Source organism: Mus musculus, chromosome 12, assembly GCF_000001635.26.
Source record: "Mus musculus strain C57BL/6J chromosome 12, GRCm38.p6 C57BL/6J".
Taxonomy (NCBI): Eukaryota; Metazoa; Chordata; class Mammalia; order Rodentia; family Muridae; genus Mus; species Mus musculus.
Window position 1 is genome coordinate 79,055,795 of NC_000078.6, and position 13,563 is coordinate 79,069,357.

The 13,563-nt window shown below is 51.0% G+C and overlaps 1 protein-coding gene across 3 annotated transcripts in view; it reads left to right on the plus strand.

Annotated features, from left to right (window-relative positions):
* Plekhh1 (pleckstrin homology domain containing, family H (with MyTH4 domain) member 1) overlaps positions 1 to 13,563 on the plus strand; it is a 52,493-nt gene that overhangs the window by 26,632 nt on the left and 12,298 nt on the right. For all 3 annotated transcript variants that reach the window (NM_181073.3, XM_006515646.2, XM_006515645.2), the window contains exons 8-17: positions 6,178 to 6,259; positions 6,741 to 6,832; positions 8,325 to 8,475; positions 8,654 to 8,781; positions 9,867 to 9,977; positions 10,827 to 10,913; positions 11,280 to 11,441; positions 12,168 to 12,248; positions 12,578 to 12,760; positions 13,225 to 13,333. In NM_181073.3, the coding sequence (NP_851418.2) occupies positions 6,178 to 6,259; positions 6,741 to 6,832; positions 8,325 to 8,475; positions 8,654 to 8,781; positions 9,867 to 9,977; positions 10,827 to 10,913; positions 11,280 to 11,441; positions 12,168 to 12,248; positions 12,578 to 12,760; positions 13,225 to 13,333 (1,186 nt within the window). The remainder of the gene's footprint in view (positions 1 to 6,177; positions 6,260 to 6,740; positions 6,833 to 8,324; positions 8,476 to 8,653; positions 8,782 to 9,866; positions 9,978 to 10,826; positions 10,914 to 11,279; positions 11,442 to 12,167; positions 12,249 to 12,577; positions 12,761 to 13,224; positions 13,334 to 13,563) is intronic.

Genomic DNA, 13,563 nt, shown 5'->3' on the forward strand with positions numbered 1-13,563 from the left:
ATTTAAAATAAATTTAAGTAATTTATTTACTTACACTTTATTTATTTACTTACACTTAAATTAAGCTGGTCACTTAATTTCATGTCTCATGAGCCATGGTTTTCATGTCCAGGTCAGAGGACAACAGGAGTCAGTCTTCTCCTTTCACTGTGTGGATTCTGGGAATCCGATTCAAGTGGTCAGGCTTGGTGGCCAGTGCTTTACCCACTGAGCTATCTGGCTGCTCCTACTAATAGAGTCCCTAGGAGGGTTACATGTATGTTAAGGGGATAGAGAGATGGTTCCCCTCTTCCAAAAGGAGTCCCCGCACACAACTGCCTGCAACTTCAGTTTCAGGAGCTCAAATGATCTCTTCTGGTCTTCTCAGGCACCAGCTGCACACGTGGTGCTCACACAGACATGCAGACAAATCTCCCTGCATACTAAATAGTCAGGTAATTAGAGTGTGTATTGACAAGTGCCTGTAAGTGGTGAGGGGTCTTCCATTGCCTTTTGTCTCTGAGCTTTCACTTCCTTATAGGTAACATTCTATAGTGACACGGTGTCTAGGGAGGAGGTGGGATCCAGGTAAACCGAGGCTGAGCATACGAGTGTTGGGCAAGGTTGGTCGTCAGGACAGTAGGTGATACAGCATGAGGACAGATGCAGGGTCCTGTGTTGCGCGCACTCAACAGGCCAGGAAGAACGACGCTGCTACAGGATCCTTCTGCACACATTTATTCAGTCCTGTTTCTTCTTTCTCCATATATCTCCCTTGTTTTTATATCTCCCTTGTTTATATATCTCCCCTGTTTATATCTCCCCTGTTTATATCTCCCCCGAACCCTGGGCCTCTCACTCCTTTTATACTCTCAGTTCCCATCCACGCACAGCAGGCCACGCCACCTCACCAGGCACGCAGCTTCAGCTAATCAGGGCAGCAGGGGCAAATCTCCACCAAATTGGATTCACCTGTATCCTGGTACACCTGCGCAGCACTCAAGATGTTTGTGTCTTGTGTGAGGAAGTCAGGTGCAAGTCATATGACTTAGCTGCAGTCCCTGGCACCTTTGGGACTGCCGCCACACCCGCTCCCCACAATTCCCCCTTTTTTCTTTTTTGGCAGAGAGAATGTCTGTAGATAGCCCCCCGCAGCCATGCCCCTTACCCGTCCTTGGGTGACAAACAGCATTGGTTTGATCCCTGTCTTAGGTTGGTGACATGCCCAGGGAGTCTTATCACTGACTACCTCTCTATCATGCCAAGCCACACCTGGGGAGATTGTGTTTTGCTTGTGGCAGGTGCATCAAAAGGCCAGGATGTTAATGAACCTATGGCCAGATCTTAATTGCTGCAAGCAAGCCTCATGGGTGAAGGTAGAGGTCTGATCCCCAGTGTGCAAGCATAGGGGCCCTACACAAAACCATCCCTTAGGCTCATCACCCAGAGAGGTCTTGGCCAGCTCCCGTGTCGTTTTTCCTGAGGGAAGGGAACTAGGACACTGAACCTTCATGCAATCAGACATGCCTTCCACAGGATGCCAACAGCAAGCTATCCTCTGTGCAGTGCTTAGCCTCGCAACCCATGGCATAACGCAGCATAATTTCTTTTAGAGCGGCAAACCGAATCTGAGGAGATTGTCCCGCCTCCACTGCAGCAAAAGCCTACGCTACCATGGCGAAAGTGCGGGCCGCACACTCTGCACCTAACACATGTGCCAAACACAAAACACACACACACTATAACAAGCATACATCCCAGGGCTCTCATCCCCGCTCATCTTCCCTGAAGCAAGGGATAGATGGCCAGCGGGGCTATTTCTTTAAGGGAAATTCAGGGATCAAAAAGCATGGAAAAATTTGAATGTCATGTCGAGCTGGTATCGGCTTCTGGAATACCGAAAGGATCTCTCATCTCGGCTCCATCCTTTATGCTTGTGGGATCATCCACCACATCCACAGGGGCAACTGGATCAGGAGCCTCATTCTTGTAGCGTCTCACCAATCTCTCCACCACCCAAAGAGGTTCAGTCTGGTCCTGTGGAAACACACAAACAGACCCTCTCGCCCACGTCAACACCTGATCCTGTCGATCCCCAGGGGAGATGGACACAATACCTCGTGGTAATGAGACCATAACCTCAATCACCTGTGTGTTCATCTGGGGAGTCAATATGAGAGTCAAGTTTTCACTAACTTCCCCTCTGTTAGGCAATGATTTCCACGCCCTTATAGGAATCTGATTCACCTGCTCAAACACCTGCACTGGATATCCTGTCTGTTGTTGTGCAAATCTACCTTGATCAAGCAGCATATCTCTATCCCATGCAAATTTAGCTTGATCAGTGAAAATAGGACATCCCAGCAAGGAGAATCTATCCTCTTTCCAGACCTCCGGACAGAAGGTCTGCCCATAGATGGCTGCCGAGGAGGCATAGGGAGGGGGAGCAAAAGCTAATTCGCCTTCCTCCTCTGCCTCAGCTCTTTTATTTTGTCCTTTCTGTCCACCTGATAACACTGTGTCTCCTTTCTTTTTCCTTTTTCTTTTTAAGCCCTTCTTTTCCGACATACTTTCTTGTTGCTCTATAAGGATTTTCTGACCTGTCTTGACTGCCTCTACACACAGTTTCAAACAGTAACAGAGTCCATATATCAGAACAAACAAGACCAAAACTATCAGACCTACCCACAAAGGGTCAATGGGAGAAAAAAGCATAACTACACAGCGAGGATCTATTGATCACTACACCGAGGTTATCATAGTTCCTTAACTTGTCCCAAAACCAGGAACCTTAACTTGTCCCAAAGCCGGGAACCTTTCGTTACCTTGTGCCTGCTTCCTGGCAACTTTATGCTTGCCTCTATTTTATCCGAGGTCCTTCCCAAACTCCTGGGGTCGCAAATTTCACTCACCGTGAACTTACCCTGCCGGCAACCACTGACTGCTGAAAGTTCTGAACTCGGTGGGGGAGTCGGTTCCCCGTACGGGCCACCAATTGTCACGCCCGCTCTCGACCAGCAAGAACGACGTGACCACCAGTCCTTCTAACAGCAGTTTATTCAGTCTTCATCTTTCTTCTTTCTCTTCATCAGTACCGTTCCCCAGCTGAAGAGTTCTGAATCCACGCCGGATCCTTCTCAACAGTCTGTTTCACGGGAACCTTTATTAACCCCTTCTTCCCCGTTATGCAGTTCTGAATCCTCCCTGTAGCAGGGGGTCTTCGCTTGTGCCTGAAGATGTTTCTTGTCCCGGGTTTCGGCACCACTTGTTGCGCGCACTCAACAGGCCAGGAAGAACGACGCTGCTACAGGATCCTTCTGCACACATTTATTCAGTCCTGTTTCTTCTTTCTCCATATATCTCCCTTGTTTTTATATCTCCCTTGTTTATATATCTCCCCTGTTTATATCTCCCCTGTTTATATCTCCCCCGAACCCTGGGCCTCTCACTCCTTTTATACTCTCAGTTCCCATCCACGCACAGCAGGCCACGCCACCTCACCAGGCACGCAGCTTCAGCTAATCAGGGCAGCAGGGGCAAATCTCCACCAAATTGGATTCACCTGTATCCTGGTACACCTGCGCAGCACTCAAGATGTTTGTGTCTTGTGTGAGGAAGTCAGGTGCAAGTCATATGACTTAGCTGCAGTCCCTGGCACCTTTGGGACTGCCGCCACACCCGCTCCCCACAGTCCTGCATCTCTCTCTGACACCTGTATAAAAGGTTACAATAGAAACAGGGAGGACAGAGTATCACTGGCTCACAGGGAGGACGGAGTATCACTGGCTCACAGGGAGACGGAGTATCACTGGCTCACAGGTTGCTGAGGAAGAGGACACACAGGCCTGGCTCAGAGCCTGACATTCGAAATACCCTCATCTTCATGAGGGACTAGTGTCACTTCTCCCTTTGACAGATAGGAAAGTGATGTCTACAGTGCAGCCACTTCCCAGGTCCTGCTGCTAATGAAGGAATGAGGCTTTCGGTAGAGGTGTGGCTGCTTTGAAGGACAGCCCAGCACTCTAGCTGCACTGCCCCCTGGGACACGGCCTCAGAGATCAGGCTTAATTAAGCCCAATGCTACAGCTGTGTTGACGTCTGCTCCTGGCAGCAGAGAAAGTAGATCCTCTCAGGTGGTCTGGAGGCCCAACGGCCAGCAGCACACTCCCAGGTCTGCTTCTGAAGTGCTGGTTCGGGGAGGCTCCCCAGCTAGGCTTTTGACTGTACAGTGACTACAGTGACTGCAGGCCAGCTCTCTGTGTGCCACAAGAGCACCTGCAAGATTCTAGACACGAGTGTTGGGCAAGGTTGGTCGTCAGGACAGTAGGTGACAAAGTGTGGTGTCCCTGGTGACCAGGCCAACTTTAAGCGGTGGCTACCAGCCCCTGCTGTTCTTCGCTATCTTGTTCTGCAGCCCTGAAGCTGATGGGGACAAGGGAACAATTAGACAGGGGCTGCGAGAGGAGTTTGTTCAGTAGGTGCTACCTGAAAGAACTGTTGTTCACGTCTGCCACTTTACCTGAAAATAGCTACTCACTGTGTGTACACACGTGTGTAGGAGAGAGTGAAGGGGGGGGAAGAGGACAGGTAAACAAGAAGCCTTAGCCAGGTGAGCTGGGGCCCTGAAGTCCCAGCGCTCTAGGGCAAGAGAGGGAGCCCAGGAGTCTAGGCCAGCCTGGCACCATGATTCCTCCTCCTCAGCCCACCGCAGAAGGCTCCAAGTGCAGCCCCGTCTCAGCTGCACTCGGGGTGAAGGTGTTAAGGCTCAGTGTCAGGGCTTTCCACTGACTGCCCCCCTTCCATCTGGCACCCAGGAACCCCAGTTTCCAGCAGTGCAGTGCAGTGTAAGGAGAGGTTGTCTCCTATTTTCAGTCCCCCTTGTAACTTGCTTCTGAGGGGAAGAGGACATGCTGCCAGCTCACTCACGGTCCCTAGTTAAGCTTAGGTGTCCCCCTCAGGCAGGGCCAGCCAGGCAGTGACCGCCAGCAAAGTCTGGAATTCAGAGGACAGCCTCAGTCCAAGTGACTGCTGGCGCAGTATACCTCCCTTCCCAAGTCTGTATAGCTCTTTTTCTCTTAGTCCTCTAACAACTGTGTGAGGGAAACCCTCCGTGGCCTTTTGTTTGACCTTCCCCCAACCTTGAGTTTCGTTTCCTTTATGAAGTGGTGCAAGTCCCTGCATGATCACTATGGGCAGAGAGCTACACCCAGCTAGTCCCTCACTGTGGTTGTGGCTGCCCTGCCCGAGTGCCTTCTGCTGTCCTCCACCTGTCTTGTCACAGCTCTGGTTATCTCAGCATATCATTCTACATCACCCCCAGCTATCCCCCTCTTGGGCCACACCAGTATTCATCCCAGTCTCTTTCTTAGTTGCTTCTCTGACCCAGCATGTCCGCCTCTGTGACTCACAGGGAGGACGGAGAGGGTTTGCATACTCTGTCTGGGTAGGGGAGCAGACAGCTCTGGAGCAGCCTGGGAAGGGCCTTCTAGGCTGTTGGAGCAAAACTCTCTTGCCCTGAAGTTGGCTTCAGACTCAGGGGCACGTATACTTAGTGCCAGACTTTTCTGCTGAAATGCTTTACTCTAGGGATCTGAGCCCTGTTGGGCTACAGTAGCTTTGCCATTGGCCTTGGAAGCCTAACATATGCACACAGCTGCTGTAGGAAGCTAATGTATCCTATCCCCCAAACAGCTGATGACAAAAGTGTATCTGTCTCCCTGTGGCTCTCCCTTCCTCACTGTCAACACTCTCAACCCCTGGGGTTGACACCCAGGGACCCAGAGGTCTCTAAACCAGGCCAGAATCCAAGAAATGCAGAGTCAGGTTATTGGTCAGCTCTTTGAACTCCCTTGCCTCAAGGGAAAGGGTGGAGGCTAGAGGGAGTGAATATCTGTTGGGCATGGGTTATGTCCTGGGCCTGAGATGTTTATATTATACATTTATTTGTATTTATACAGTATATCACAGATTAATTACTTAATTTGATTCCATTAGCAGACTCTTTAAAAATCAGTAGCATTTTAGAGCTGAGAAATTAAGGCTTAGAAATGAAGACATTTGTTTCAAGTCCCTCAGCCAGTAACTAGCTCTCCCTGAGTGGTGAACCCAGTTCTGTGTACCCCAAGTCATGTGTTCCCTCCACTCTTTTGGAAGAGCTGAGATGAGCATAGTCCTGACTGGCTAGAACTTTTCTTTCAGGAGAGCAGGATCTACGCGATGGCCACATCAGGCATGCAGCTGTCAGAAGTGTCATCACGACGAAGTAATGCTGCCTGCTACGGTGAGTACAGGTGGGGTGTGAAGGACCTACAAATCTCCTGATGGGCCTGGCACTCTGTCCCTGTCCCTGGGTGCAGCAGGCAGTCAACTGCTGGAAACAGAAAGTTCAGTTTCTCATCTAGCAAAGAGGGGTCAAGTCTCTCCTGCCTTTTAGTGCTCCGCCTGCCCTCCCTCACCCCCTGCAGGACTGGCCTGGGTGGGAAGAGCCCTGAGCCTCATGGTTCAGCTTGGGCACTGCCTGCTGGCTCAGGAGTCACTGAACACCCATAGCATCTGCATATTTATAACTCACTTCAGCAAGAGTGGGACATGGTGCAAGCTTCCTGGAGAGGAAATGGTTAAGGGTGATGCCTGGGTTCTGTGGTGATGGGTTCTTTATCTGTGGGGAAAGGAACTGATTGAGCCTTTTGCCCAGTTGCCTCCCTGAGCTTCTGGCTGAGTTGCACCTCCTGAGTTCATCGCTTCCCTCTTTTCCCCCTCAGCTTCGGGGCCGTCTGCCCTTGCATTCCCTGGAGCTTTCTCTGGCCTTGTCTACAAGAATGTCACTGTGCCTGTCTACACAGCACTGAAGGGGGTAAGTGGCTGTCCCCACCAAGAGGAGCCCCTAGTCCCAGGGCAGAGCTCGCATTGGCTGGAGGGTCAGGCCCCTTCGCATGGGATCTCAGTCAGGGAGCTCAGCCTACTGGGCGTGGTTGTTTTCTTTTTGGGAGAAAATGAGTTTATTCAGTTCACTGCATGGGGGGCCAGGCCAAGGAAGGAGCAAGAGCACTGCCCACTCATCCTTTTGTCATACTTGATCATTTCTCAGATTCACCATGTAACTTCAACGTAATATCTGCATCTTTTGCCAAGTGGCTTTTGTTGGTTTTTGCAGTGCCTGCGTTAGAACACAGGGCCTCCTCTAGCTAGGCAGATGATGTTCCACTGAGCTACACTCCCAGCTCTTGTTATTCATTTTAAAATCATAATAGCAATATTAGTAATGCTTGACAAAGCTTTTTCTTATATTTTTGGTTGTGAGCCTAGCCTTTAACGGCTGAGCCATCTCTCCAGCCTGACAAAGCTTTTTCTTAGAAGAATAAAAACACTGAGGTCTCGTTCACATTGCTTTCCCCGATTGCTAACCTCGAAGCCAATACTCGTCAATGCACAGTGCTTGCTCTGCAAGGCCTTCAGATGAAGCTGCAGATGACCTGCAGATGTGCATCTCTCCTTCCTTCCTTCCTTCCTTCCTTCCTTCCTTCCTTCCTTCCTTCCGTTTCTGTCCCGCTTCCACTCTCCTCCTGCCATACATGCAGACAGACACACGCACACACCGGGATCCTGTACACATTTATGCCTTGGCTACTCACTTAACTGAGTAGCCCACCCTTCCATGTTTTCTGTGTATTATCTTTGGAGTAGACAACACGTTACCTTAGGTCTCCTTCCACCGATTTACAGTAGATCGAATCCCTGTATTTTTTAAAAATAAATGTTGCAGTGAGCACCGCTGTGCACTTATTCGTGTTTCTATCAGAAGAGAATTCTAGCTAGAGACAGAAGTGCAGACAGGTTCTGTGATGCTTTACATTCTGATAGGGTCTGAACGTGCTCTGTGGGCTGGAGAGGTAGCTCTGTGCCTCTGCCTCCTGGGTGCCGGAAATAAAGCTGCGTGCCACCACGAGTGTGCCACCACGAGTGTGCCACCACGAGTGTGCCACCACGATCAGCACTATTGTTTGCCTGTGCTCCTGCTGCACTCTTAACCGCACTGAAAGGTCTCTCCCTGTCTCAGTGCCCTGTCCAACACCTGACTTGTGAAATGGCTTTCTAGTGGGAGCAGCAGCCTCTGGGGAAACACAGAAGTTGGGGTAGGGGAGTGGGGACCCAAAGAGCAGCATGGAGGTGAGACCACAGGAGTGAGGTCAGAAAGACTTTACACGGCTTGGAACTACACCTGGTCAGCAGTGCCTCAGCTGGGTGAGGGCCTCCCCAGACTATGTAGGCATCCCCAAGTGGATGCAGCTGCTGTGTGGCAGAGGCCTTGCCTCAAAGCTGTAGCTGGGGCGGCTCCTGTCTTGCAGAAAGCCACGCAGATCAGCAATGTGCCTTTTGTGGATGAGTCCTCCGGGTCTGATGATGACTGCGGCTCTCAAGCAAGTTTCCGGATGTCAGTCCCCTGCTCTGAGTACAGGAAGACCAGTGGACTAGGCAGCCCCCGGGCCATCAAGAGAGGTACTGAGAGGGAGAGGAGACTCGAGAGTCTTCCTGCCTGGGGTCCTTACCAGTTTCACCCTCAGCTGCAGACTCAGGGGATCCCAGCGGGTAATGAAAGCCTTGCATCTCTGATTGTGGGTATTGGAAGGGATGTGGGACCTCAGCCTTGATTCCCGATTCCTTCTCCTGTGGCCAGGGGTCTCCATGTCCTCACTGAGCTCTGAGGGTGACTATGCTATCCCTCCTGACGCCTGCTCACTGGACAGTGACTACTCAGAGCCTGAGCACAAACTCCAGCGTACTTCATCGTACTCCACCGACGGGGTGAGCAGTGCGTGTTGAGAATGGGGAAGGGCGCTAGGTAGGTGCGAACCTGAACAGAGGCTGCCGGGGCCTCAGTACCCATGCAGGCAGCGGAGAGAAGGTAGGGAAGAGGAGGAGGCTCTAGCGGGGTTACAGACACAGCTGTGCACAGACCCCAAGATGAAAGACAGCGTTCAAGCCCGGAACTTCTCTGACACATGAGGGTCTGCACTGGTTCTCTGTTTAATCTCCATCCTGACCCTCAGGTGCTGGCATGAGCTGACAATTAAGCTGCAGCAGGCCAGGGTGCCTGCCTCAGTGCTTTATGTCTTATTTGCCTCATGGTCTCCTGGGTCTTGCTGTGTTTTACCGATAAGCCTGTGGCTCAGAGACCTGCCTGCTTTCTCCCATCAGTGATGCCTCGACTGGCCTTTCTCCTCTCAGCTAGTCTATGTAAAAGAATCTGGCCTTCAGTTAAGGTTATCAATTTGTGGGTCTCAACCCCTTGGGAGTCAAATGACCCTTTCACAGGGCTCACACAGCAGCTGTCCTGCATATCAGGCATTTACATTATGATTCATAACAGTAGCAAAACTACACAGGAAGTAGCAACAAAAATAATTTTATGGTTGGGGGTCGGCACAACATGAACTGTATTAAAGGGTCACAGCACTGGGAAGGTTGGGAACCACTGGCTTAGGTGAGTTTAGATGCAAATCTTCCCCGAAGCCTCCCCTGGTCAGCTTCTCTGCTACTTACAACCCCTGGTCTGCCACCTTCTCCTGGTGGCTAGGTGTGCCTTCCCCAGTCCTCACTGAGAGCCCTTCCATGGCAGGACTGCCCTACTTTATTTATTCAGCTCTCTCTGGATCTCATAAGGATACAGAGCCTGGAAATAAACTCACTAAACAAAAATGACAGTGGCGGCCTAGACCATTTTGTCTTCAGTGGTGTTGGGCAGCCTTTCCCTCCTTGCCTTTGCTCCTCAGGGTCCTCAAGCGACTTCTTCCCATCTGTCCCCTCTTTCCTTCTTGCCTTTACCCCCTCTGAAGCCTCAATGTGACTCTCCCCTTTGTCCCCTCTTCTCTCCTTGCTTTCCACCTCAGGAGGCACTGGAAAAGTCAGGCTACCTGCTGAAAATGGGGAGCCGGGTGAAGACATGGAAGAGGCGCTGGTTTGTCCTGAGACAGGGACAAATCCTATACTACAAGTCTCCGGTGAGACCCTCCTCAGGGCCCTAATCGCATGACCACAGCCCCGACCCAGACCATATAAGGAAAAGGCAGTGTGGCTCAAGGCCTGGCAGGTAGAAGGCTCGACAGCCTGCCTGGCCTTTGGAGGTACTGAGTCACATAGGAGACTCTGAGGTACCTGCTCTCAAAATAAGCTGAAGGGACTATCAAAGCAGTCCTAGGACAGTTGGCTAGGGATTTCCTCTTTCTTCAGAACTGATTTCCTTGAATACCTGGCCTGGTAAAAGGTTGTTCCCAAGCTGCCCTTTTCTGGATTGTTCTAACAGGAGGGGCCTTGAACTTTGAGAACTAGGTTGATGGATCCAATCATGTTTTTAAAAAGAGGACAAAAAGGATTTGCCTCTTGTGAAACTGATTGCTTAGTAGGCATTGTTCCCAGCTCCATGCTAAGGATTCCGAGCCTGTATACCAATGAGAAACATCCACTATCAATTAGTAATGTCTGTAAGAAGACTGGAAAGGATAATAGTGACTTACGTGTCCTTTGACTAGGCCTCCTGCCATGGCCTACTAAGTAGCTGGGTCTGTAGGCACAGGCCACCACACGTAGCTTGGTCAGAGGACTAGGAGTGCTTTATAGATGGGCTTCTAATCCAGTTTTAAAGTCATACTCTCCTTTTTGAGATCTTTTGAGGCCTGGGTTAGAGGGTTTCATGCTCCTAATTATAGTTTTACTTTGCTAGAATAAAAACCTAGAATAAGTCACTCCTTGTACCTTAGCCAGGAAAGCCTGAGAACCGCCGTGTCCTTAGAGCCTGGGACCTGGGGTGAGACACGGTGACCTTAGAAGCCTCTTCACTCCTTCCTTTACAGAGTGACGTCATCCGGAAACCTCAGGGTCAAGTGGATCTGAATTCTCACTGCCAGATTGTTCGAGAGGAGGAAGCACAGACGTTTCAGGTGAGCCTGCTCGGAGCAGCTGGATTTTAGATAGACTGTGTGGTGCTGGGTTTAGATATGACTGTGAATGAAGCAAAGATGAGGCAAAAATAAACACGAATGGATGATATCATACCAGGAGAAGGGTATAACCTTAGGGTTGTGAGCATAGAAAAAAGAGACAGAATGAGCGGAGAAGGGAAGGGAAGAGAGTCAGGGAGGAAAGGAAGGGGGAGAGAGCAGGTGGCCAGTGGGAAGGCCAGCAAGTTGAAGGATCTGTGCCATCAGACTGTCACTAGCTCTAACCTTCCCTACTCCCACCCTGTCCCCACCACAGACTGTCACTAGCTCTAACCTTCCCTACTCCCACCCTGTCCCCACCCACAGCTCATCTCTGGAAACAAAACCTACTACCTAACAGCAGAGTCCCCCAGCCTCCTGGAAGAATGGATCCGTGTCCTACAGAGCCTGCTGAAGGTGCAGGTCACTGGCCCTCCAGCCCTGCATCAAGGGGGCACCAAGCCTACTGTGAAGGGCTGGCTGACCAAGGTACAAGGTGGAGCTAGTAGGGGGGAGGTAATAGGAGCCAGACATGGAAGTGCCCAGAGATGGTGGGTTCCATTCTCCAAGAACTACATCCCAGTGCTTAGTGGGTGGCCCTCAAATATGGTCTGAGCATACAAAATGACGGTGGTGATTCTGGAAACAGAGATGGGGTCTGTTACTCTCAAGACAGAAGGAAAAGAAATGTTTTTACTTAATGTTTAGGACATTAGTCATTGCCCTCCAGGGTATAACTAGCTGTGTCGGGATGTGTAAGGGAAGGTAACTAGGAAGCCCATTAACAGGACTGAACACTGAGGACCAGTGACTGAGCTCAGCCAGCTGATGTTTAGACTTTGCTCCTGGGCCTCTGCCTCCCATCAGCCAGTCTGTTGTTCTTCCATGTGCGTGTGCAGTTGCTGTTCCTTGGTGATTGATGCACATTACTTGGGGTTTCAGACTGCCAGGGCCTTTTATTTACCCTGCGGCATCCTTAGAACTCTTGCCTATGCCAACTGGCAGGCTCTTCCCATCTCCGTATTCTGACTTCCTGGATAATCTTTCACTGGCAGGTCATAGGTCTCTGGGTGGCCCAACAGTGACTGGGTTAGATACCGTAGCAGTCTCACTGTGAGAGGAGACCTGAGTTTGGCCACCTTCCCTGTGGCCTGTCTTGGCTAGCCCCGCATTTATTTTGGAGTCCTGGTTCTAATGAAGTCACTTTACTTACAGGTAAAGCATGGCCACTCCAAGCTGGTCTGGTGCGCCCTGGTTGGGAAAACCTTCTACTACTACCGGAGCCACGAGGACAAGGTATTTCATGAGCTTCCTAACAGGACCCCCTCTAGACTGCACACTGCATGCCACTGACAGCAGTCCCAAGCTTACCTGCAACAAATGCAGAGGTCAGCTGCCCAGCTCCCCTGAGCACGTGACCAGCATCATGGCCCACCGGTGTAGTCAGTTGGTACTTTCCAAAGCAGTCTTGTATTTCTGGCCTGGCTGCAATGCTGCCTCTTCCATCTCCTCACCCCGCCCTCTGTCCACACGTATGCTCTCCAGCCCCACACAACCTAAGCATCCAGGAAAGGAGACTCTCCTCTCTACCTGTTGTCCTATTCACGGAAGGCTCATGTCCACAGAGACCCCTGGGCTGCCTACCTGTGCAGGACGCTCACATAGAGGAAGTAGATCGGTCCTGTGACTCGGACGAAGACTATGAAGCTGGAGGAACCGGGCGCTTGCTGTCCTCCCACTGCACGCTGGTGATCCACCCCCCGGAGCACAGCCCCACCTACCTCCTCATCGGCACCAAGCATGAAAAGGTAGGGGAGGAGCTTGACCTGTGTGCTGCTTCTCCTTCCCTCTCCTGAGCTTTCCAAGTTCAAGTTCATTTCCTCTTGGACACTGAATGGGACACATCCCAAATGACTAGCATCTCTTCATCATGGGCCGTGACAGCTACAACTTGGAAATCTGGGTTTACATCCACCTGATCCTGTCTTTCTCTTTGGAGTGATGGTCTTGACTCGTGCCAGCCAAACTACTGAAAGCCTGCCCCTCTCAAAACACACCCGCACCCCAAGGCAGGGTCTCACATAGCCCAGGCTGATCTTGAGCTCTCTGCCTCAGCCTCCTAAAACCGGTTATGACATTATGACAGGTATGCACCTCCATTCCCACCTTAAATTCTAGGCTCACACACGTTAGACAGGTGTCCTGTCCCTGAGCCCTATCCCCTGCCCTCTTCTGACCACATTAGCACCTGACTATTTTCTGTCTTTCCCAGGATACGTGGCTTTACCACCTCACAGTGGCTGCAGGTGGCAGCAATGCCAAGGTGGGCACTGTCTATGAGCAGCTCATTGGGAAACTGATGGATGGTGAGGGTAACCCAGGTGAGGAAAGAGCAGCCATCACTGCCTGGGCTGCAGGGAGGTGGCAGGGTACTAACTGGACGAAAAGCAGAGAGCGCTTATGCATAAGCTGAGGGAAGCATGCCTGAGGGACGTCCCATCCCACGCTCCAGTGTTTTGCCCTCTCTGTCTCTGGCTAAAACACGGAGGTAACCACTGTGTGTGAGGGAATCTGTCTGGGAAACAGACTTTCCAGAAACCCAGGTAAATGT